The sequence below is a fragment of the Papio anubis genome, chromosome 17 (genome assembly GCF_008728515.1).
Source record: "Papio anubis isolate 15944 chromosome 17, Panubis1.0, whole genome shotgun sequence".
In the NCBI taxonomy this organism is placed as follows: domain Eukaryota; kingdom Metazoa; phylum Chordata; class Mammalia; order Primates; family Cercopithecidae; genus Papio; species Papio anubis.
The window spans coordinates 922,595-947,577 of NC_044992.1; the positions used below are offsets into that span (position 1 = coordinate 922,595).

Genomic DNA, 24,983 nt, shown 5'->3' on the forward strand with positions numbered 1-24,983 from the left:
TTCTACTCTTTTGGAGAGACATTTTAGTTTTATAATTTTAAATATTACTTTTTAGTTTACTTTATATTACTTTAGTTTACTTTTAATACATTACTTCTTTAGTTTTAATTTTATTACTTTTAGTTTATTTTCTTTTAATATTACTTTTAGTTTTAGATTTTCCTATTACTTTTAATTTACTTTTATATTACTTTAGTTTACTTTATATATTACTTTTGTTTACTTTTAATATATTACTTTTTAGTTTATTTCCTTTATATATATAGATTTTAGTTTATACTTTAAATATTACTTTAGTTTACTTTTAATATATTACTTTTTAGTCTACTTTTAACACATCACCTCAGTCCACCCCAACACATCACCCAGTCCACCCCCAACACATCACCTCAGTCCACCCCAACACATCACCTCAGTCCACCCCCCAACACATCACCTCAGTCCACCCCCCAACACATCACCTCAGCCCACACACCCCAAACATCACCTCAGTCCACCCCCAACACATCACCCCAGCCCACACCCCAAACATCACCTCAGTCCAACCCACCACATCACCCCAGTCCACCCCCCAACACATCACCTCAGCCCACACCCCAAACATCACCTCAGTCCACCCCCACACATCACCTCAGCCCACACCCCAAACATCACCTCAGCCCACCCCACATCACCTCAGCCCACACCCCAAACATCACCTCAGTCCACCCCTAACACATCACCTCAGCCTACTCTCTTTAAGATTACTTTAGTTACATTTTAATATTACTTTTAAGCTGCATTTTTAATAGACATTTTAAGCTGAGCATTTTAAGATATTTTAGTTGAGATTTTAAATAAGATACTTTAATTACTGAAGACATTTAGTTTATAATTTTAAGATACTTTTATTTATTTTGAGACATTTTAGTTTACTTTTAATATATTACTTTAGTTTCCAGATTTTAAATATTACTTTTAATTTATTTTAGAGAGATTACTTTAGTTTATACTTTTAATTACTTTTAGTTTACTTTTAATACATTACTTCTTTAGTTTACTTTTACATTACTTTAGTTTACACTCTCTATTATGATTTTAGTTTATACTCCTAACTTACTTTGTGATTTCTATATATATGATTTTAGTTTACTTTTAAATATTACTTCTTAGTTTATACTTTAACATTACTTTAGTTTGCATTTTACATTACTCTTTAGTCTACTCAGGAGCATTACTAGTTCACTTTAACATACATTACTTTTAATTTATACTTAAAGACATTACTTTAGTTTATTAATTTCCTAAATATTACTCTTTGTCTACTTCACAGCTGTTTCTTGTGTCCATCTCAACAGCTCACTCAGTTTGGCAACATTCGTTCTCAGTTCACTCCCTTGCCACTACCTCAGCCTATACTCTTTGGCCCTGCCTGCTCCATGAATTCTGTAGTTTCACCCTAAATATTCAGTCTGTCTGCCTTGTGTTTGCAGCACATTCCCAGTTTCAGAGTCAGCCTTTAGTCTGTTCCCAATGACACTGCCCTCTCAACTCTAGTCCCAGCTATTCACTTCCCACCATTCCCAAAGATTAGTCCCCACCACACCACCCCAGCTCCCCACCATGTCCGTCCCCTGCCCCCACCCACCACCATGTTCCCCATCACCTCAGCCCCACCTCACCACCCTGTCCACCCCACACCACCCTCAGCCCACACCCACCACATCACCCCAGTCCACCCCACATCACCCCAGCCCACACCCCATCACCTCAGTCCACCCCACACATCACCTCAGCCCACACCCCAAACATCACCCTGTGCCCCACCCCACACCACCTCAGTCCACCCCACATCACTCCTCAGCCCACACCCCAAACATCACCTCAGCCTACACCTCTAAATGACTTCACCTCCCCAGCCTATACCCCCAACATCACCTCAGCCCACCTCCCAAATATCACTTCCCTTTAACTCCACTTACATCACTTCCTAGTCTTCTATACTTTAACATTACTTTTAGCTTACTTTAATATTACTTTTAGTTTACTCAATAATACATTACTTTTAGTTTATACTTATGATTCCCAGTTTCATACTCTAAATATTTGTGTTTCAGCTTCTAATTTCTCATTATATGACTCTTTGCTAGTTTCATACTCCTTCCTAAATATTATTACTTCAGTTTACTCCTAAAGATTACTTTTAGTTTGTACTTACATTACTCTTCTTTAGTCTACTTTTATATTTACTTTAGTCTACTTCTAATACATTACTTCAAATCACACTCTCTAAATATTACTTTTAGTTTACTTTTAATATATTACTTTAGTTCTACTTTTAATATTACTTTAGTTTCATACTTTAAATATTACTTTCAGTTTACATTTCCTAACATTACTTAGTCCACCCCCACACATCACCTCAGCCCACCCCCCACACATCACCTCAGCCCACACCCCAAACATCACCTCAGCCCACACCCCACACATCACCTCAGCCCACACCCCAAAACATCACCTCAGCCCACACCCCACACATCACCTCAGCCCACACCCCAAACATCACCTCAGTCCACACCCCAAACATCACCTCAACCCACACCCCACACATCACCTCAGCCCAACCCCCAACACATCACCTCAGCCCACACCCCAAACATCACCTCAGCCCACACCCCACACACATCACCAGCCCACCCCACACACACCTCAGCCCACCCCACATCACCTCAGCCCACCCCACACATTATCACTATCACCTGCCACCACCTGGGCGGGCCTGGCAGGGTCAGCGGGTGCGGGGTTGTCTTGAAGCTGCCTGCCCTCGGTTTGCCCCAAAGGGCTCAAGCTGAGCCAGACAGCTGCCGCAAACACTGGCAGTGAAGTCTTCCAATCACACACCCTAGCAAAGCACAAGACTCCCTTGGGGGTCTCTGACTCCACTACAAGCAACTACAATGACCAGATCCACACACCAGGAAGCTCGTGAACGGGCCAGCTAACAGGTTTCAGCTAACAGGGATTTCTGCTGGGGGAGGAGCTCAAGGAGCCAAGAACTTGAGTTTTCTTTTCCTGCCCATACTCAGGCAACCAAAACCTATGGAGGGCCTGTGCAGGAGCCGCTGGGGAGGCGCCGCCTCAAAGCTGGTCCAATACCGTTCCTGCCAGTCCCCTTGCCACATTCCCTGCCCCTTCCTAAGTCACGTGCCAGCCTTTCCCAGTCCCTCAAGGCTTTCCCGGATGAAGAGCGGATGAGCCAGCCAGCTGAGCAGCTCAACAGCACTCCTCACCTTCAAAGCACTTTATACATATGAATTAATCCACACAACCCCCATGAGAGCCGTCATGCCCTCCCTCAGAGGAACGGGCACAAGGAAGGTACCGGAATCGTCCCAGAAAGCAGATCGTACCTCAGACAGAGAACAAGTCTTCCATCCTACCCCAAGAGTGAGGCAGAGCCTCCTCACCATTCCCCATCTTCCAGCCTCCTAACAGCATCTTCCAGCCAATTCTCCACAAATTTCCTTCCTTTTCCCAAAGAACAACAGTAGCAACAATCACGACCACAAAAACTTCAGTTTCTCTGAGTAGATGACTTAATTCTTCTGTCAGCCCCACCTCTGAGACTCCAGCAGCCATGACGATTATGGGCCGGTGCTGACAAAAAGGAATAAATTACTGGGCTATTCAGAGAACATGTGAACATCCGCCAGCAGGCGCTCACCAGCACACGTGGAGTGGTCTGATACGGCCGCGAGAACTGAGCTGCTCTGATCAAACGCACACAGGCTGTCAGTCAGGTGGCCTGGTCCCTGGTGTAGGAAACGTAGGGCTCAGATGAGAAACTGAGGCAGGCTCATGATCACCTGGAGACAGGCTTGCATCCCCACTGCCCCAGATACTTTCCTGGCCCATGGATGAGGCACTGAGTCTATAAAGGGCAAGAAAATACCACAAGAGACTGAAATCGCCCTTGGAAATGTTGCTTGGGGTAAGAGAAGTGAGCTCCAAAAGGCAGGCTCTAGTAACAACAGATGGTCACGTTCTGCCTTCCATGAGGGCCAAGTCACTGCAGGCTCTTGCTTGGCTCAGTAGGGAAGGTATGTTTGAGACCAGGACTAAATTACTTGGGACCAAATGGAGGCTGAAATGGAAAAGGGAGAGGCTTTAAATGTAGCCTTTGCCTCTCCTCTAAATAAGTCCTAAACCCAAATATAAAGATTTTCCATTTGAAGAGGTGCCAGATAATCAACCTGCCTGGGGCACACGTATGTCTTAATCCGGATCTGCTTGGAGAATCCCAGGGACAGAGAAAGTTTCAGAGCACAGCTCCGCCCCCATTTTGGGCTACTCCGCAGAACTTAATTTAATCCAATCTAATCCCATGGGATTGGGAAAATGAAAAATAAAATAAAAACAAAGAGAAGATGGTAAGTGTTTAGTGGAAAGGGTGGTAAAAGACATAGAGGGCTTATAACCAAGAAAACATGGCAGGGCGCAGTGGCTCATGTCTGTCATCCCAGCACTTTGGGAAGCCAAGGCAGGTGGATCACCTGAGGTCGGGAGTTGGAGACCAGACTGGCCAACATGGTGAAACTCCATCTCTACTAAAAATACAAAAATTAGCCGGGCGTGGTGGCGGGCTCCTCTAATCCCAGCTACTCAGGAAGCTGAGGCAAGATAATCACTTGAACCAGGGAGACGGAGGTTGCAGTGAGCCGAGATCGTGCCACTGCACTCCAGCCTGGGCGAGACAGCGAGACTCTGTCTCAAAAAAAAAACAAAAACAAAAGAAAGAGCCTCAGAGAGAGCATCAGACCAGCCCCAGGGAGAGAATCTAGGTAAGGTACTGAGGGGTGAAACTGACATTGCTACATTAATGCAGGCAAATGAGTGGTGCAGACACAGGAACTGGGGGATGTCTGAAACCATCTGTCACTCCACAGGCAAAGGACTCTGCTCCCATCAGTCCCAGAGTCCCTGGCAGCTGAGATCCAACCCTTCTCCTTGAGTCAGACAAATCACACTTACCCCAGCCCTTCAGGACTCCTACCATAGGAGAGATGGGGCGTTTGCTGCCCACCCCTCATCAAACGACCACCAAACCTGTGATGGAAGTGGGCACACTCCTCCTGGCAAAACCAGAAAGAATGAACTGCCAACCCCAAAGGCAAGAAGTGTGTGAGGGGAGGGGCTGGCTGGCAGGCTGGTACCTTAGGAGCAGAGAGTCACCAGCCTCAGTGAACCCAGACAGAGCCTCCGCTGTCCCTGCTTGGGCTCCAGGCCCAGCCCCCAGGTCCTACAAGAGGCACAGGGCCAGGTTGGGGTCAGATCCATTGAAGTCATTTACTCTGCCAGACCGTTTCCGGGAGAACTCTGCCAAAGAGGACTGTAGAGAATGGTGCCCCCCAGTCCGTGACATTCCAAGGCCTTGAATAAACTCAGACATACCGAGGTGGCACTCAGGGTCCTCCTCATTATTCTAGGGTACAATCTGAACTCCAGCTCAGCTAGTTGTTACTTATGTGATCTTAGGTATATGATTTGTGCTAACTGAGCCTCTCTTTCCTAATCTGTAAGAGTTGCAGAGTTGTGAGGTTTGGAGAGAATGGATAGAAAGTGCCTAGCACACGACGGGCGCAGTGGCTCACGCCTGTAATCCCAGCACTTTGGGAGGAAAAGGTGGGAAGATGACCTGAGGTCAGGAGTTCGAGACCAGCCTGACCAATATGGTGAAACTCTATCTCTACTAAAACTACAAAAATTGGCTGGGTTGTGGTGGTGCACACATGTAATCCCAGCTACTCAGGAGGCTGAGGTGGGGGAATTGCTTGAATTCAGGAAGCAGAGGTTGCAGTGAGCTGAGGTCGCACCACTGTACTCCAGCCTGGGCAAAGAGGGAGACCCTGTCTCAGAAAAGAAGGAAAGAGAGAAAGAGAGAGAGAGAGAAAGAGAGAAAAAGAGAGAGAGACAGGAAGGAAGGAAGGAAGGAAGGAAGGGAAGGAAGGAAGGAAGGAAGGTGAAGGAAGGAAGGAAGGAAGGAAGGAAGGAAGAAAGAGGGAGGGGGAGGGAGGAGGAGGGAGGGAGTGGGGGAGGGAGGGAAGGAGGGAGGGAAGGAAAGAGGGAGGGTGGAGGAGGAGGGAGGGAGGGAGGGAGGGAAAGTGCCTGATCCCAGTGCCTGCCATTCAGCAGGTGCTCTGGAAATGCTATTATCATTGTCACCAGGAACAATGCTCAGAGAGGGGAAGGCAGGGAACCTCTACCACTGAGTCATTCCCATCTCAAAGTCACACTGCCGCCCTACGCCCTGTGTATACCACCTTTACAGTTCCCTATGGATCTGGCATTTGTGGAGAATTGTCACCCAGGACTGCGAGCCTGGTAAGCAAACAGCTTCCTGAGAAGCAGAGGAACTTCCTCTGGGAGCCACAAAACCATGCTGCCAGGCAAATGACAGCCCGGGTATTTGTTTTAATTTAGGCTCTTGTCAAGAGGAAAGTTGATGGCTAACAGCCCAAACATGACTGCACAGCACCTCCCCAGGAAGCCTCCTGCTACAGCTCTCCAATAAGATGTTCAGAAGAGGGAGGCAGGGACTCCTCACACTGCAGCCATATCAGTGCCCCCTCCCACCCACCATCCAGGCCACCCCAGGAGCCGCCCAGAGGCCAGGGCAGCAGCAGGAGGGTCGACAACCCAGGTGCCAGTCTGCCTGAATCAGGGCTGCCCAACAGAGCCCCCTAAGAGGCCTTGGCCTAATTCCCTTTTCTGGCATTCCTCTGGTCAGGAATTTGTAAGGTGGCCTCAGGCAATTTTGCTTTTTTGCTCCAGGCATGGGGGAAAGAGGGTGGGCTATGGAAGCCTTGGAAATGATCAGGTCAGGGGAGTCTTCTTCTGCCACACAGAAAGCTAGAGACAGGTTTCCATAGGATTCCAGACTTCAGGAAATAGGGAAACAAGAACTGGGTTTTGCAAAGAGCCAGAAATACTCAGGAACCTAAGCACATGTGAATCTGAGGCATTGTTACGACGGCTGTTTGCAAGCTGTTTGCAAGCGCACAGCTAAGACAGGGTCACTAATCCTGCCTTCGGGTCAGGAGCTGATCTGCACTGGTGCTCTGAACAGATGTATGCCCCCATTCATGCAGACACACGTGCACACACATGCCACACAGCCGTGGGCCGTGACCTTCACTCAACGACGCTGGCCTCTGCAGGGGAAGCAGCAGATGGAGCGGCGGCACTTGGCACAGGACCCACACCCAGGGGATCCGGCTTTGCCCCTTTGATGTTGAGAAACTAAAGCAGAATGAACCATCACAAGGACAGCTCCTGGGGGGAGGAGAGGAAGGAACGTGGGATGGAGGAGGAGGCGGGTGGAGAAGAAGATACAGGGAATGACCTGGACCCAAGGGGATGCTGAGGTCAGAGGTTAAATGTTGGGTACCACAGAGCCTCCAGGGTAAGACTCTGGGGTTCGAGGCATCACCCTTTTCTACTCCTCCCCCCCCCCCCCATATGACTTATCAAGGAACTCTAGCTGGGATGACGCTTAAAAATGCCCTTGTTGGCCGGGCACGGTGGCTCATGCCTGTAATCTCAGCACTTTGGGAGGACAAGGCCGGTAGATTACCTGAGGTCAGGAGTTCGAGACCATCCTGACCTCATGGTGAAACTCCGTCTCTAGTAAAAATACAAAAAATTAGCCAGATGTGGTGGTGGGTTCCTGTAATCCCAGCTACTCAGGTGGCTGAGGCAGAAGAATCACTTGAACCCAGGGGACAGAGGCTGCAGTGAGCAGAGACTTGAACCCAGGGGACAGAGGCTGCAGTGAGCCAGGATCCTCCACTGCACTCTAGTCTGGGTGACAGAGCCAGACTCCGTTTCAAAATAAATAAATAAATAAATAAATTAAAACAAAACAAATGCTCCTGTTCTATGGCATCCAGTGCCTAGAATCAGGCTGAACCAGGCTCCACCTGGCCCCACCCGCCTCCCCCAACTCCTGCCTGGAAGATGAGCTGAGAGAGTGGGAGGGTCCCACTCACGTGGGCCTTAGGAAGGGTGAAATCCACTATGTAAGCCCAGGAGGACCATCTTCCTAATCCCTGAGCGCATCCAGCGAAGGTGTCTCAGGGAGGGGTGGAGAGAAGGGGCGGTGCCATTCTAGCACCCGCGAAAGGTGCGGTGGTGGGGTGGGGGGGTGGCTCTCCGATCGCCCCAAGCCCCCCCATTACCCGTGATCAGTTATGTGTCCCCTGGGGCCACGCAAGACCAATCACATGACCCAGGCAGATTTGGGAGCGAGGGGGTGGAGAACTCGAGAAGGTTTGTTTTTTTTTTTTCCCTTCTGAGGGTGGTGGTGATGATGAGGGTGGGGGTGGTGATGAGGCTGGCAGGAAAGACTGCTGAGCCCGGGATTTTCAGCTCCCACATCCAAAGGGCCCCCGCGGATATCTGTACCCACCGTCTCCCCTCCCACTCGATCCCACCCCTGCCCCGAACCCCCGGGCCCCGAACCCCACACAGCCCCAGTGCCCCTGGGTGGCAAACTCGGGTGCCAACGACTTTCTCAAAATGGCTTTTAGGCTTCAGCCTGGACAGAGAAGCTGCTGGTCCGGGGGCGGGGGCAGCACCCCGAAGGGTCTCCCTCACCCGAGGCTCGCAGAGGCCAGATTCACAACAGGTGGGAAGGGGGGTACAGCTCTCGGCTCGGTCCGCCCACGGTCCCCGCCCCCGGCCCGCGGGAATCCGCTCTGGGGACCCCCGCCCGCGCCCCCAGGACCAGCCCGGCGCCTGGGTCCCGACCCTGATGCTGATTCCCACCCCGACCCCAATCCGGACCCCGATCCCGCACCCGCCCGCGCCCCCCAGACCAGTCCGGCGCCTGAGGTCCCAGCCCCGATCCTGGGGTCCCGACCTCGATCCTGGGGTCCCGCCCCCGCTCCGCCCCCGCCCGGCGCACGTACTGCTGTAGAGGGTGTCGATCCAGGACAGGCGCGGCAGGCCCCGGTGGCTGAGCGGCTCCATCCCGCGGCGGCGGCTCGGTCAGATCCGAAACCCGACCCTCATCGCGCAACAAAGGAGGGAGGGCGGGCGGGAGCCGGGGGAGGCCGAAGTTGCGAGCGCGGCGGGGCGAGGAGGCCTGGAACCAGGTCCCCGGGAGGAGCGCGCAGCGGCCGGGGCGGGGGCGAGGGCGGGGCGGGCGCCCCCAAAACCCTCCCGAACCCTCCCGGCCCCTGCGGCCGCGCGGAGCTCAGCTGCGGATCCTGGAGCCGACGAGCAACTTCGCGGGGGGCGGGGCGGGGGCGGGGCTTCGCGGCGGGGCGGGGCTTTGCGGCGGGGGGCAGGGCGGGACCAATCTCCTCGAGGCTCCGCCCCCCGCAGGACGCCCCCGGCCGGGCTAACCGGGCAGCGGGGCTCTGGCACCGGGCGAGGAGGGGCCGCGGGGGTCTCGGGGGTCTCCGGGCGGCGGCGCAGACCTAGGCCCCCTCGCCCCCCCCGCGCCGGGCTCAGCAGGATCCTGGCGACCCGCAGACCAGGTGCCGTGGGGGGCCCGGGCGCCGCAGGGGTGACATCACCTCCCGCCCGGGATCTCCAAGCGCGGCTTCGGGGGCGGGAACCGCGGCCGGGCCCCTCCCCAGCCAGACCCGCTGCGGCACCCACGAGGTGAACGTCCTGCGCGCCGCGGAGGCGCCTCTCTCCTCCCGAACCTAACCCAGCTCGTCCCTTTCCACACCCCTGACCTCAGAGCGCGGCCGTTCCCGCCACACATGGAGGGGGGCGGCTGGAGACCCTGGAGGGCCGAAGTCCCGGGGCCGTGGGGGCCAGGACAGTCCCACATGTGCCCCTGCTGGGCGGAGGACAAACTGGAGCCAGGAGAAGCACCAGGGACTCCACGTGTTCCCCTCCAGGACCCCTTCTGGCGACCCCGAATCCTGTTTGCATCATCACCTACAAATGGTGGGAAGTCGGGTTAAGACGCCTGAGTACAGAACGTTTAGAGACGAAATTCCCTCTAACGAAGACCCCCTCGCCCAAGGGCAGTGAAGAGATTGGGGGCCCCATGCCTGTCTCCCGTGGGCTGGTTCTGTGGCAGCCATGGCAGCTTCCACATAGACCTCTTTGGGCCAAGTGACCCTGCAGCAGGGAAGGAGGGGAGGGGAGTCAGGCCAGCGGGGTCCAGGGCAGTGAGGCTGAAGCCCCTTCCTGAACCCAGGGGAAGGGAAGCAGTGGGGACCACCCAGGGTGCCCGGTACCCCAGAGTAACAGTTTAGATCCCGGAGCTGTCCCCACCCCACCCCATCCCCAGGCAGCTTAAGGGGAAAAGCTTCTTGGAGCCCAGCCCTACAGAGGCCCACCAGGAAGGCTAAGTCAGCCTGGCCTTTGCCGGGCCCGGGTGTGGTCAGCACCTGCAGAACGCTGGAGGGGCGTGGGGGTCGGTCCTCGTCACTCCAGACACACACACATATCTGCTTCTTAAGGGGAGAAGCAGCTCCTCCCCCAGGATGCTGAGAGGAAGCCCCATAAGCGGCTTGAGCAGAGGCCTCTGCAGCTGCCCCTGAGGAGATGGGGGTCACCCATTCATCACAGGCTGGGGAGCCCCTGGGAGACGCAGGGGATGATGCTCTGGGTGGGGAAGCCTCTACAGGTGCCTGCAGCAGAAGTGGTTTTCAATATTATTAGCCCCTCCCTGCGTCCCCTGGGCTCCCCCCGCCCCAATCCTCCTGGTCAGGCACCAGCGCTCTCTTGCCGCCCCTCCCTGCAGCTGTCACCCTCCCACCGTCCCTGACTGGCACACAGGATTGGGAGGGCCAAGCAGGCACCTGGAGCTTGGCAGGGAGGGGGCGTGCATCTCCAATGAGATGCTCCAGAAATAGAGCTTCGGCATGGGAAGGGAACGAGCAGGCTCTCGGAGGACCGCGAGGCTGGAGGAGCCATGAGGGGCCAAGGGCGTCTCTTCTTTCCACATGGAACACTCAGAAGACCCAGAAGAAAGGTGGAAACAGGGGCGTGAGCTGCCGCCACCAGGAGCCACCAGCCCAGGAGGCAGCAGTACAGTCCCCTCCTCAAAACAACAACCACCAAGACAGCCCGGGCCCTCTCCCCACACTGCGGGGTTTTCCTGATGGCCACATCCGGCGCTGACTGTGAAGGAGCCATGGATGTATGCTTCTGTGTGAGTCACATACATTTGCGTACATTTTACATTTTTATCTACAAAGGCTTGAACAAGCTATTTTCAGCATCCTCCAAGCTAAAATGTGGCAGTTGCTTTCCTTCACATTGCCATAGTTTGCTTTTTTCTGTCTACATTCTGTCTAATCCTGGCACTCTCGGACCTTCCACTCCACAGCACGATAGAGGGTAGAGGGAGAGACAAATCTTGAGGGCTCTAGGGAAGAAAACTTCTAATAACACACACAGAATGCCTACTGTGTGCCCGGCTTAGTGCTTCGTTCACTAGCGTGATCTCACTGTGAATGTCACTGTTATCTCTGTTTTCTCCATTTTCCAGGTGAGAAAACCGAGGCCCTGAGCAGCTGAGTAACCCACCCAGAGAGCAAGTGAGGACTGGGACTTGAACCCTGGCAGTCTGTTCATGCTCTTTTTTTTTTTTTTTTTTTTTTGAGATAGAGTCTCACTCTGTTGCCCAGGCTGGAGTGCAGTGGCGAGATCTCGGCTCACTGCAACCTCCGCTTCCCAGGTTCACACCATTCTCCTGCCTCAGCCTCCTGAGTAGCTGCTACTACAGGCGCCCACCACCACACCCGGCTAATTTTTGTATTTTTAATAGAGACAGGGTTTCACCTTGTTAGTCAGGATAGTCTCGATCTCCTGACCTCATGATCCACCCGCCTCGGCCTCCCATGATTACAGGCGTAAGCCACCGCGCCCGGCCTGTTCATCCTCTTAAACACCACGCATGCTGCCTCCACAGCCAGCTAACTGCGGATCACCGGGTAATGAAGGTTCTGAGAAATCTCTGCGGGTCCATGGGGTTAGAGACCACCCTCTGGGAAACCCTGTCAACCCGCTTCCATCTCCAGACGTCTGTCTCAGACAACGTGGCTCGGGAAAGGGCAGACACTTTGAGATTCCCCTGATGCCTTTGTTGGATGGCTTCCAGTAGATGTTAACACCACACGGCCAGATGCTAACCTCGGCCCTACAGACAAGCGTGTGAGCCTTTGAGCACCACAGTGATTTGGGATGGGAACAGAAACCTCCACATCCCTGGCACTGAGGAGTTGGGGAGATGCAACATCAGGCACTGGGAAGGAAGGAGTTAAAGAGTCCTTCTCAGCCCGGACGCGGTGGCTCACGCCTGGAATCCCAGCACTTTGGGAGGCCAAGGCGGGCGGATCACGAGGTCAGAAGATCGAGACCATCCTGGCTAACCTGGTGAAACCCCATCTCTACTAAAAATACAAAAAACTAGCCGGGCGAGGTGGCGGCGCCTGTAGTCCCAGCTACTTGGGAGGCTGAGGCAGGAGAATGGTGTGAACCCGGGAGGCGGAGCTTGCAGTGAGCCGAGATCGCGCCACTGCACTCCAGCCTGGGTGACAGAGCAAGACTCCGTCTCAAAAAAAAAAAAAAAAGAGTCCCCATCTGGGCTTTGCCAAAGATGATGCTACCCTGAAGTGCTCTTAACCCCAGCCATCAACCCCAATCTGTCAGAGCAGCGGGGAGCTGTGGTAGACAGACCTTCCTGATTCAGCTAAATGTGGACCAGCCAGTGCTCCCCAAGGCACTGAACCCCCACCTATCATGCTGCCTCCTCCAGACCCCTTCTGTAACCATTCCCCAGATAGTCCATGGGGCCAGTGCTCTCCACCCTCCTCCGCCCTCCCACCAGCCTGTGCACTCAGACTGTCTGCGGCTCTCCAGCCCCGGGGTGACCTGCCTGCTTCTGCCTCATCACTGGACTTAAAGGGAATTTCATGGTTATTTGCACTGCCAGGAGCACTGGGTTCATGATGAGGGGCTGAGTGGGAAGAAGGTACATCCCATTTTCAAGGCCATTTGCCCTGCTCCTAATTCCCAAGCATGTGCTACTCACGGCCTCTCCAACAAGCAACTCTTGCTTCCACCAATCACTTGACCAAGAGGGAAAAAAGGGGACAGTCCCTAGAACCAAAACTGGGTATCTCCACTTTTCCTCCCTTCTCATGTTAGCAGCTCAGCTCCACTGCACACGACAGGAAGGCCCCAGGAGTCTCTGCTTCCTTGATCACCCAGAGGTCAGCACTGATGACAAAAATATGTTCCCATGCAGGGGCCATGCAGGGAGCCCCGGTGCGTGCAGAGGCTGGATGCACAGTGGGTGGGAGGGAGTGGGTCCCTCTACATAAAAATGAAAAACCAAAACCAAAAATAGACTTTGATGACCAAACCACCAAGAGTTTGGCCCTCAATGGCCCATCAGCTCCTTAAAAGCTGGACTGGCCGGGCACAGTGGCTCACACCCATAATCCCAGCACTTTGGGAGGCCGACCCAGGCAGATAGCCTGAGGTCAGGAGTTCGAGACCAGCCTGCCCAGCCTGGTGAAACCCTGCCTCTACTAAAAATACAAAAATTAGCTGGGCGTGGTGGCATGTGCCTATAATCCCAGCAGTGAGCCAAGATCGCACCACTGCACTCCAGCCTGGGTGACAGAGTGAGACTCCCTCTCAAAAAAAAAGCCGGGGCTAGACATAGTGGCTCACGCCTGTAATCCCAGCACTTTGGGAGGCCGAGGCGGGCAGATCACAAAAACTCAGCCGGGCGTGGTGGCAGGCGCCTGTAGTCCCAGCTACTCGGGAGGCTGAGCAGAGATGGCGGCGAACCAGGAGATGGAGGCTGCAGGGGAAGTGAGCCGAGATCCGCCACTGCACCAGCTAGGCTGAGTGAGAGACTCTCAAAGGGGCTGGGCACAGTGGCTCAGCCTGTAATCCCAGCACTGGGAGGCAAGGGATGGGGTGGATCACAAGGTCAGAGTGAGACCATCTGTAGCTAACAGAGCTCATACCTCTCACTAAATACACAAAATATTGGCGGTAAGTGACTCCTGCCTAGTCTGGCAAGCACTTCAGGAGAGAGGCCAAAGTGGAGCGTGGGATCCTGCAGCGGGGAATCAGGAGATGAGATCATCCTGGCTAACGGAAACCATCTCTACTAAAAACTACAAAAAATTAGCTGGGTATGTGGTGGGGTGCGGGCGATCCCAGCTACTACAAGAGAGCTGAGGCAGGAGAATGGCGTGAACCGGGGGCCGAGGCTTACAGTGAGCGAGAGCCCGGTGCCACTACACTCCAGCCTGGAGTGACAGAAGCAAGACTCTGTCTCAAAGGCAATAAATAAGCCAGGATTGCACCTTCCTCACTGGAGGCAGACGTGCCTGGGGCGCCAGTGGTGAACAGGCTCGATGGGCTCAGCAGCAGCTATAACACACTGTGCCTCCAGATCCGGCTTTCTGCGGGAGGAAGCCCAGCAGATAAGCATTCAATAATGCACATCGAACAAATAAAATTAATGACAGCTAACAGCTATGGAGTGCTTTTTTCTATTTATTTATTTTTGACAGAATCCTTGCTCCGTCACTTGATCTACGAGTGCAGTCGTTATCCCTGGCTCACTGCAGCCTCGAACTCCTGGGTTCAAGCAGATCCTCCTGGCTCACCCTCCCAAAGTGCTGGGATTATAGGTGTGAGCCATCGTGCCTGGTCTATTGAGTGGTTCTTAAGTGCCAGGCACTGCCTTTACATAGTTTATTTCACCTAATCCTTACAATAAGCCAATTTACTATTATCTCCATTTCACGAGGACAGAATTGAGGTGCAGAGAGGCTAAGCCACTGACTAACTAGCAGATGGCGATGCTTGGAAACGAACCAAGCCTGAATCTGGGGTTCCCGTAGGTAATCTCTGCATTGAGCGACAATTACTGAATGAAGGAACGAACAGGATAAAGTTAAACTCAGGGAGGAAGAAATGTCGGAGGAGCTACAGGGGAGGCGAGGCAGGCGTTGCCGGAACCTCCCGGAGACCACTGATGATAATAGGAAAGCTGGTTTCAACCAATATCTACTGTGACCAGTGCCACAGGGCAAATAAACAAAGTCCAGTGACAATCTCCCAAATGCCAGTCCGGCAAAACCCCATTTCATTGACCTCTGGCCAATCTCCAGAATTTCCAGCCTCAGTGTTCACACATCTCTGTAGGCGGTGTCATGGGAAGGCCAGGCAGTGGCTCCATGTAATCCCAGCACTTTTGGGGAGGCTGAGGCCAGGTCACCTGAGTCAGGGGAGTTGAGACCAGCACGTGACATGGTGAAACCCCGTCTCTACTATACAAAGAGTAGCTGGGCATGGTGGTGGGCACCTGCCAATCCAAGCTACTTGGGAGAGCTGAGGCGGAGGCCAGGCTTGAATCACAGGAGGCAGAGCTTGCAGTGAGCGAGATCTCTGCCACCACGCAGCCTGGGGCGTGGGTAACTCCGATCTCAGAAAAAAGAAAAGAGAGGTGGATCAAGTGATCTCCTGGACTAGAACTCTACAGATCTTGGGAACCTTTTGCCGCTTTGCTCCATTTCCATTCAACCTTGTGCAGTGATAAAGCGGCATATACCTCCTTTTTTTTTTCTTTTCAGACAGAGTCTTGTTGCCTATAGCTGGGATGCAGTGGCAGAATCTTGCCTCACTGCAAAACCTCTGCCTTCGAGGTTCAGCTTCCTGCCTCCAGCCTCCCGAGTGGCTGGGATTACACAGCCTGCCACCCTGCTTTAGTAAAGGCATGGCTAATCTAACCTCAAATGATCATAAAAAGGGTAAAACGTGAAACCATTTACTATTCTGGAACTCTCAGCCATCTAGTCTGGGGAAAGAAAATTCCCCAGGCCTCCATAGCATCATCTCTAAGGGTGAAGGCTTAGCCTAGGAGTCTGTCTTTGCTCTTCTCCCTGCCCACTCCTGCTCAGGCCGCCACAGGCTTTCCGGTAGCAGTGGTGCAGAGGCGACAGAGGTAGACGTAACCCCAGTTAGTCATTTCTCCACCAAAGTTTTGTGTCAGCTTGAATCATGGGAAGACCTGCTCCTCCTCTCGCTGCCTCTCTAGGCATCACTGCAGGATAAGGCACACAGAGCATCAGATCACTTGCAGCTGGGCACTCCCACACACACTTCCAGGGGCCGAGTTGACCCGTTTGACCAGGGCCACAGCAAGTGCAGCATCCCCGACAGAGCCACTGGCTTAGATTACACACCCCCCGAGCCACAGTTTTAGGAGGGTCTCTCACCAAGCCCCAGCTCACATGGCCCTCACTTGACATGGCTCAGATGACACCACCCAGAGGCCAACAGCAGGGTTTTCCGGGGGCTGGACAGCAGGGCCTGCAGCCCCCTCCACATTCCTTACCACCAAGTCCCCATCAGCATTCAGAAAGACGCCAGCAGAAGAGACGGTGGCTTCTCTAAGTCCCCCAAACCCAGAGATTCAGTTCTGGGGCTCTTGATCTCCTTAGCCCCAGGGAAGAAGAACAGCATGTCAGCCCGGGGTGGGGCTGCTGATGCTGGCCCTCTCTGCGCTCTGTAGTCTGCCACAGCCTGGGCCTAAGCGTGCTCCTTGCTCGTTCAGCCAGAATTCTGCAGGCAGCATCCCGGGCCCCTGCAGCTGCTGGCGCAGGACCTCGGACGCCACCCACCAGGCTGGCCCTGTCCCCATCAAGGCCCAGTGCAGGAGCCAGTGGGCTGTCAGAGGCAGGGCTCAGTCGAGGCTCACCATTCAATAAAGGCGAGGCAAAGGAGCACCAGAGCCTAGCCGGGAGGCCTGCCATCGTGGAGTCTGGCTCTGGGAGGCTGGGAGTCGAATCTGTGTGTGCTGTGTCTTTAAGGACCAGCCTCTTCAAGAGCCAAGTTCCCTCTACAGTCCCAGTCCCTCTGCCCAGGTACCAAAGCAGACAGTGGGGAATTAACTCCCCAGCGCCATCTGGCAGCCGCACAGCTAGCCTCAAACCGCGGAAGCCCTGCCAAGCGGCCTGTAGTGCTGGACAACAATCTCCAGCTTGGACACAGGGCTGCAGGCTGCTGTTGGGAACACAGCTGGGAGACTCGGGAGGAACTCAAATCCAGGCAGGAGAGCAGAAGCCCAGGGAGTGACATGAGAGAATGACTATCCCTTGGACAAAACACTAACTAAAATACCTTCAAATAATGCCGGGTGTGGAAGCTCACGCTTGCATCCCAACACTTTGGGAGGCAGTGTGGAGTGAATCAGCTGAGGAGGTCAGGAGTTGAACAAGCCTGGCCAACATGGTGGCTCACATCTCTACTAAAAAAATACTACAGAGGTGCATGGGCTGTGGTGGGCACCTGTAATCCCAGCTACTCTGGAGGTTGAGGGCAGGAGAATACAAGCTTGAACCGGGAGGCTGAGGTTGCAGTGAGGCAGGGTGAATGCCACTGCACTCCTAGTCTGAGGCAGATGAGTGAGGCCTCTAAACAAAATAAATCATGTTATTCTTAGGGTGGGCGGGCTGGGAGGCTCGTACCTGCAATCCCAGCACTTTGCAGGAGGTACAGGCAAGCGGATCACTTGAGGTCGGGAGTTCAAGACCAGCCTGTGGCTGGCATGGTGAGAAACCTGTCTCTACTAAAAATACAAAATTAGCCAGATGGTGGCCGGGCACCTGTCAGTCCCAGCTACTCTCAGAGAACCGGGAAAATAAGCGAGGCCACGGAGATCAGAGGCTGCAGTGAGCTGAGATCGTGCCACTAACACCCCAGCCTACTGCAGGAAGCAAATGACCCTGTCTCAAAAAAACAAATAGTCAATAAAAAAAGAAATAACAAAGAATGGGACATTTAGAGGAGGAGTCACATTAGGCGCCCGGCCGCGTGGCTCTACACAAATCCCAGCTCTTTGGAGGCGGGCAGCGGAGGTGGATCACAGGAGTCAAGATGAGACCAATCCCAGCACTTTGGGGAGGCGAGAGAGATGGTGAGATCCATGAGGGTCAGGGAGAATTAGAGACCATGCTGGCTAACAAGTGAAACCCGTCTCTACTAAAAAATACAAAAAATTAGCCTGAGAGAGGTGTGAGAGCCTCATGAGTCTCAGCTACTCTAGGAGGAGACAAAGAAAGACAGGAGAATGGCCATGGAGCCCAGGGAGGCAGGTACAGTGAGCTGAGATCGTGCCTCCAGCTCTCAGGCAGGCCGAGACTCCAGTCTCAAAAAAAAAAAAAAAAGAGATCAGGGCCATCCTGGCTAACGCTGGGTGAAACTCCATCTCTACTAAAAATACAAAAACATTAGCGGGTGAGTGGCGCCACCTTCTCGGGGAGGCTGAGGCAGGAGAATCACTTGAACCCACTGGAGGAGCTTGCAGTGGCTGAGATCGCGCCACTGCACTCAGCCCTGGCAGGCGACAAAGTGAGACTCATCTCAAAAAGAGGTCCCGCATAATAACTTGGGGTCGCTACTAACTCAAAGGCAGAAGTAGAAATGTTAAAATGTTCTGCAGGACTTGCCCTCAAGAACATCCTCCTCAATCTGGCTGGCAACAAAGGGAGCCAGTTGAGAGAGGAAAACGGAGGATGATGGCGGATGGCAAGCTCTCCTTACCCCAGCTGGTCACTCCTTCCCCATCACGCTGCTTTGGATGTCCTTCTTAACTAAATTTCACCTTCACAAACTTAGGGGTGGAGGGAGGGGCAGTCTGACCCAGCCACCTTCACAAGGGAAGCCGGTGCCTCTGGCTGCCCCTCCCAGAAGCCAGACACACACACCGCACCGGGTCCTTTTAGGCTAATTTTCCCAGAACGTGGGAATTTTCCATAAGGCACTTCCGGGTTCTGATCGTGAAACCTCGACTCCTAATTTCCTCTCTTCCCCAAGCTCTTAAAGCTCAAATTGACTGGTCAGTTCAGGTCTCATGAACACAGGCAGGTGCAGGCTGACACCAAGAAACAAACGTGACCCGTGTTCTCCCGAAAGCAGAGTGAAGAAGAATTGAGATCTCACAGTGGCCACACGTTTGTAGTAGATCTATTGCCAGATCCCAGGCTCTCTGAGGACAAATCAAAATATGAAGATCAGTCCAGAGGATTTCCCAGCGTCTCACGCCAACTAAAGAATTGCTCTAAAACATCCTAAAACACACATGGCGTATCATTCCTCTTACTAAGGCTGTGCCAAGCACCGCGCAGACAGGTCGCTCTATCGGCGGGCTGGATCTCAGCGCCAGCTCCACCTCCGGGTTCATGCCATTCATATTCCCGGTGGCGAGTACCACCTGCGCATGGCGCAGCTCATCAGATCACTCAATCATCCTGGGCCTTCACCAAAGTGCTGGGATTACGGGTGTGAGCCACCGCGCGGCCTTTTTTTTAGATGGAGTCTTGCTCTGCTGTGCCCCGAACAGGTGCAATGGTGCAATCTCGGCTCAACCTCCCTCTTGATTCAACCCTCGATCCTGTCGACAGACCCACATCGCTTGCCCGGTACAGTTCTGAGGCCTGTGGCTGGCCTCTGCCTTTCCGGCTAATACGAAGCATTCTGCTCTGCTGTCTTCTTTTTCCTGTCTCGGAACTTTTGCATAGGTTGGTATCTCTGTGAATGTCTGCCCCCCTCTGCCCTGGGTAACTCCTACTCCTGCCCTTCTAGATGTAGCAAATATCTCGTCTTCCGGGAGACACCCTACCCACAGATTGGAAGGCCTGCGTCGCTCCCTCCTTCTCAATGCTCAGTACTCTTGTAAACGTTCCATGGCTGTCTCTCCTGCTAGACTGAGGTCTCTGGGAGGGATGGAACCGATCTCGTTATTCTTGGCTCCCCGGGACCTTTCAAACAGTTCAAGTGAATGAATGAGCAAAATGTGGATGAATAGTCGTATGTCCTAGTCTGCAAAAGAGCCTGGAATGAGGCAGTACAGATGTTCCAGCCAGCTCTACCGACTAGAGAACAATTTGGCTGGTTGAGATACCATGTCCAGAATGACCACCCTCTGGAAAAGGCATAAAGAGCGACAACGGCCCTAGAACAGGGGTTTTGGACTGGGAGAATTGCTGTTCCAATTAGTTCTCCTAAATCCTTGAAAAACCCTGGCTGAGAGATTCCCCAGTGCACAGGGGCTGCTTATCAGCAGCAGCAGTACTGGAGCTATGTCCTTTTATCAATCAGGCTCCAACATGGAAACGGCATAGAAACCCAGAAATCATTCAGCCCACTAAGGGAACTTCAGTCTCAATTCTCAGAGTCCTTCTCCGAGGCCTGTTCCAAATTTGCAATAAAACTTGTTTTTAGGCCGGGCACGGTGGCTCATGCCTGTAATCCAAGCACTTTGGGAGGCCAAGGCGGGTGGATCACCTGAGGTCAGGAGTTTGAGACCAGCCTGGCCAACATGGTGAAACCCCATCTCTACTAAAAATACAAAAATTAGCCAAGCGTGGTGGTGGGTGCCTGTAATCCCAGCCACTCAAGAGACTGAGGCAGGAGGATCGCTGAACCCAGGCGGCGGAGGTGGAGGTTGCAGTGAGCCGAGATCATGCCACTGCACTCCAGCCTGGGCAACAGAGTGAGACTCCATCTCAAAAAAACACACACAAAAAAAACTTGTGTTTGGGGGAGGGAGCCTGGGAAGAAAGCAGTTTCTGGGTACGTGCCCGTCCCGTCTCCTCTCGCCGTCTGTCGGGGTTCCGAGAAGGAAGATGCCAGCTGCTCACGGTATGCTTAACCCCTCTGCCCCAAGGCGCTGCAGGCTGACGCTGTGACTCACCAACTCCCAGGGACGACTTGATGCACCTCCGACCAGACAGATGGGAAATCTGGCTTTCAGTTCAATGGGGAGAAATAGGATAGAAACGGATTCCGGGCCTTCACACTCCCGAGGGGCTGGCCTGAGCGAGTCTGCACGGCCTGACAGACAGGGCTCGGGCAACACTTCCGCAGGTGCAGACTGCGCTGGGTGACGGTGACCAGCACGCGGACCTGAGGGTCCTGCAAAGCGCGGCACCGGACTCCTGGTCTGCTGGGGGCCTGTGCACGGGGAGGACGGCTCCTTTCCATGTTCCCATCACCAGAGCAAATAAACAAACAAAACAACTAATGCTGCCTAATCAAGATCCGGTTCCTGGGCCTTGGAGCTTGTGAAGATGGCTGGCAGCTGGCCGCGGCTCAAGCCTGTAATCCCAGCACTTTTGGGAGGCTGAGATGGGCGGATCACTTAGGTCAGAGATCGACCATCCTGGCTAACACGGGTGAAACTGCCTCTACTAAAATAAAAAAATTAGCCGGGCGAGGTATGGCATCAGTCCCAGTTATTGGAGGGCTGAGGCAGGAGACTGGTGGCCCGGCAGAGCTTGCAGTGAGCTGAGATCCTGCCACTGGGACTTCAGGGGCTTGGGCGACAGAGCGACTGGCCTCAAAAAAAAAAAAAAAAAAAAAAAAAAAAGATCCAGAAAGCCACCCCACCAGACAGGGGTTAGTCCGGGCCAAGCTCCACCAGCTCTCACTAGCTTCTCCTCACCGCTGCCCAGTAACCATGTTCTGATGTTCTTGCATTTTTCTTTTCTGTTTGTTTTATTATTTATTTTGAGACAGAATCTCCTCTGTCGCCCAGGCTGAAGTCTAGTGGGCGCAGAGTCTCAGCTCACTGCAACCTCTGCCTCCCAGGTTCAAGTGATTCTCCTGTCAGCCCCTGAGTAGCTGGGATTTCAGGTATGTGCCACCATAACCAGCTAATTTTTTTTTTGAGACGTGAGTCTCGCTTCTGTCAGCCTAGGGCTGGGAGTGCAGGCTGCATCTCAGCTCACTGCAAAGCCTCATCTCCGGTTCACGCTTATCTCCTGCCTCAGCCTCCCGAAAGTAGCTGAGACTACAGGCCATGCTCGGCCACTTCTCGGGCCTCGCTAGTTTTTTGTATTTTTTTGGTAGAGACGGGCCACCGGCTAGCTTTTGTGATGGTCTGATCTCCTGACCTCGATCCACCCGCCTCGCCTCTCAAAGTGCTGGGATTACAGGCTTGAGCCCACAAGTACCGCCAATTTTTATGTATTTTTAGTAGAGACAGGGTTTCACTCATGTTGGTCAGGCTGGTCTCAAAAACTCCTGACCTCACAGGTGATCCACCTCACCAGCCTCCCAGAGTGCTGGGATCACAGGCGTGAGCGCCCAGCCTGTTCTGGCATATTTAATAGTGTCAGGGTTCTTCTCTCTCCTGAAATGAGGGGCCTGGTGAAAGGAGTAGGGGTGTGGAAGAAGAACAGAGGGTAATATAGAAATGATGCCGCAAACACTTCCATGCGCTTACTGTGCCCAGGCTGCCCTAAGGACTTTGCATGTATTAAATCACGTCACTGTCACAGTGCCACACGACCGCTCCAGGAGCCACACATTATCCCCTCAACACCCCGATGCCTCTCTCCAACAGAAGGGAAGGAACGCGCAGCCAAGCACAGCCTGAATCTAGCTGCTGGCTCTGCCACTCACTCGCTGTGTGACTCTGAAGAGCTGCCTTTCCCCGTCTGTCCCTTGATTTCCTCACCTCAACATGAAGAGAGGTAAGTCCCCAGCAGCAGCTAATAACGAAGGGGGGAATCTTTCCTCTTTCCCATCCTTCAGTTCCTATATTCCCGGAAGTTTAATAGGTTTTCAGAGCTAGAAAAGTTGTATTATTATTATTATTTTGTAGAGCCAGAGTCTCACTATGTTACCCAGGCTGGTCTCGAACTCCTAGGTTCAAGCAATCCTCCTGCCTCATCCTCCCAAAGCGCTGGGAGTACAGGCATGAGCCACTACACCCTGCAGAAAAGTTACTTATTATTTCATTGAATATTCCCTGAGCCCTACTGTATAAGCCAGAGTTCCTTTACCCAGGTTGCTTATGATAATGGACTTCGGACATGTCCAGAAATCACAAAGAGGGAAAGCAGAGAGAGAGGTCTGGACAGTGAGTTATGGAGGGGGTAGGAGGGAGCCACCCACTTCCTAAACTGAATTGATGACTAAATGCTCTGCAGCACGTGACCACCGTGGCTCACCATTATCCCAGCGGTTTTGGGAGGCCAGGCGTGCAGGATCACTCCAGCTGCAGTTCAAGACCACTGCCACAGTGAAACCCGCTCTCTACTTTAAAATAAAAATTAGCCAAGCAGGAAGGCAACCTGCAATCCCAGCCACTTTGGAGGCTGAGGGCGGATCACCTGATATTGGGAAGTTCGACCAGCCCCGCCAATGGTGAAAACCCTCTACCAAAAACAGAACATTAGTGTAAAGCAGTGCTCTAATGTAGGTGCTTGTAGGGACCCAGCCACTTGGGAAGCATTTTACAGGAGAATCTGTTTGAACTCAGCATACAGAGAGCTTGTTGTTTCTAGAGATCTCTCACCACTGCACTCCAGCCTGGGGCGGTATAGGAGTGAGACTCCACCTCAAAAAAAAAAAGAAAAAGAAATAGAATTCCCTCCAAGGCACCAATGCAGAGACTTTCAGAGCAAAAGGGAAACTAGAGGTCTGGAAGACTCTATGTGTCCAAGTGTAATTCAAACAAAAATATCTGCCTATAATTGGTATGTTGCTAAAAATTTTAAAACATTGGGCCAGCTTATGGCTCAAGCTCCCGTAATCCCAAGCACTTTGGGAGCTGGGCAGGTGGACTTCAACAGGTTAGGAGATCAAGACCATCCTGGCCAAGACACGTGAAAACCTTGACTTCTACTTAAAATATAAAATTAGCTTAGCATGCGGCTGGTGGGCTTCTGTAGTCCCAGCTTTCTTACCTTAGGAGTTGAGGCAGGAGAATGGCGGAACCTGGGAGGCGAGTTTGTAATGAGCTGCGATAGCGTACCCATTGTAATTCCAGCTCTGGGTAACAGCAACTCTAATCCCAAAAAATTGACATTGACTTATCCTGAGTAAACACTAAACTCAAACGCCGTGAAAGAAATAAAGAAAATTTTCGTCACGCTGTAGTTTGCTAAGCCTGGTAACTCCAGCACTTTGGGAGGCCGAAGATCGGCTGGATCACGCAGGTCAGAGGATCGACTATCCTGGCTAACACGCAGAAACCCCGCCCCTACCAAAAATACAAAACCAGTCAAGGAGGTGTCGAAATTTGCAGTCCCAGCTACTCCGGAGGCTGAGGCGAAGGAGAATGGCGTGAAACCTGGAGCGGAGCTTGCAGTGAGCTTGAGATCCGCCACTGCACTCCAGCCCGAGCATAGAGCAGACTCCCCTGTCTCAAAAAAAAAGAAAGAAAAATTTCTAAAGTCAGAAATGAGCCTTGCATCCATACATAATAATACACACACAATAAACAAACATCTATACATCTATGCAATAAATTAGGATATAGTTTACATTTAACATCGGCATGCTGTGGGATCCAGACGACTCGGTCCGCCCAAACCAAGGCCACGAACGCCCACCAATTCCACATCCTGCCTCAGCCTCTCATAATTTGGATTACAGGCAAGCACTACCCACTTGGCTAATTTTTGTATTTTAGCAGAGACGGCTCTTCCTCATGATGCACAGCTCGGTCTCCAACCCAAATCTCAGATTATCCACCCTCCCAGTCTCCTGCAACTAGCTGGGATTACAGGCTCACCACCACTGGCCAATCTTTTGTGTTTTTAGTAGAGACGCGGGATCATCATGTTGGCCAGGCTGGTCTCGAACTCCTGACCTCAGGTGATCCGCCCACCTCGGCCTCCCAAAGTGCTGGGATGACAGGCGTGAGCCACCGCGCCCGGCCCCATTCCTTTTAACAGGTCTTCCATTCGCCAGTGTGAGCAGACCATCCTGGGGCGCCCCTTGGAAGGGGCTTCGGATCCACCCGGGCTTCTGCGCAGCCCTCAGGGGGCGTGGCCTGGCCCGTGGGGGCGGAGTCTGCGCGGCGGGGCCTGTGGGGGCGGGACCTGCGGGGGGCGGAGTCTGCGGGGGCGGGGCCGCCGGTCCTGGTCACGTGATGAGGCCGCGTTATTTAAACCGCGGGTCACCCGCGCTGCCTAGTCCTCCGGGCGCAG

The 24,983-nt window shown here is 53.0% G+C and overlaps 1 protein-coding gene across 3 annotated transcripts in view; it reads right to left on the reverse strand.

The window, feature by feature from the left end:
* The window catches only part of ABR (ABR activator of RhoGEF and GTPase), a 217,511-nt gene that overhangs the window by 165,660 nt on the left and 26,868 nt on the right, over positions 1-24,983 (reverse strand). Inside the window, exon 1 of one of the 3 annotated variants that reach the window (XM_031657234.1) lies at positions 8,949-9,256. The exons of the other annotated variants lie outside the window; for them this stretch is intronic. Coding sequence (XP_031513094.1) covers positions 8,949-9,009 — 61 coding nt within the window. The 5' untranslated portion in view covers positions 9,010-9,256. Of the gene's footprint in view, positions 1-8,948; positions 9,257-24,983 lie in introns of those variants that run through there. 3 annotated transcript variants of the gene reach the window in all.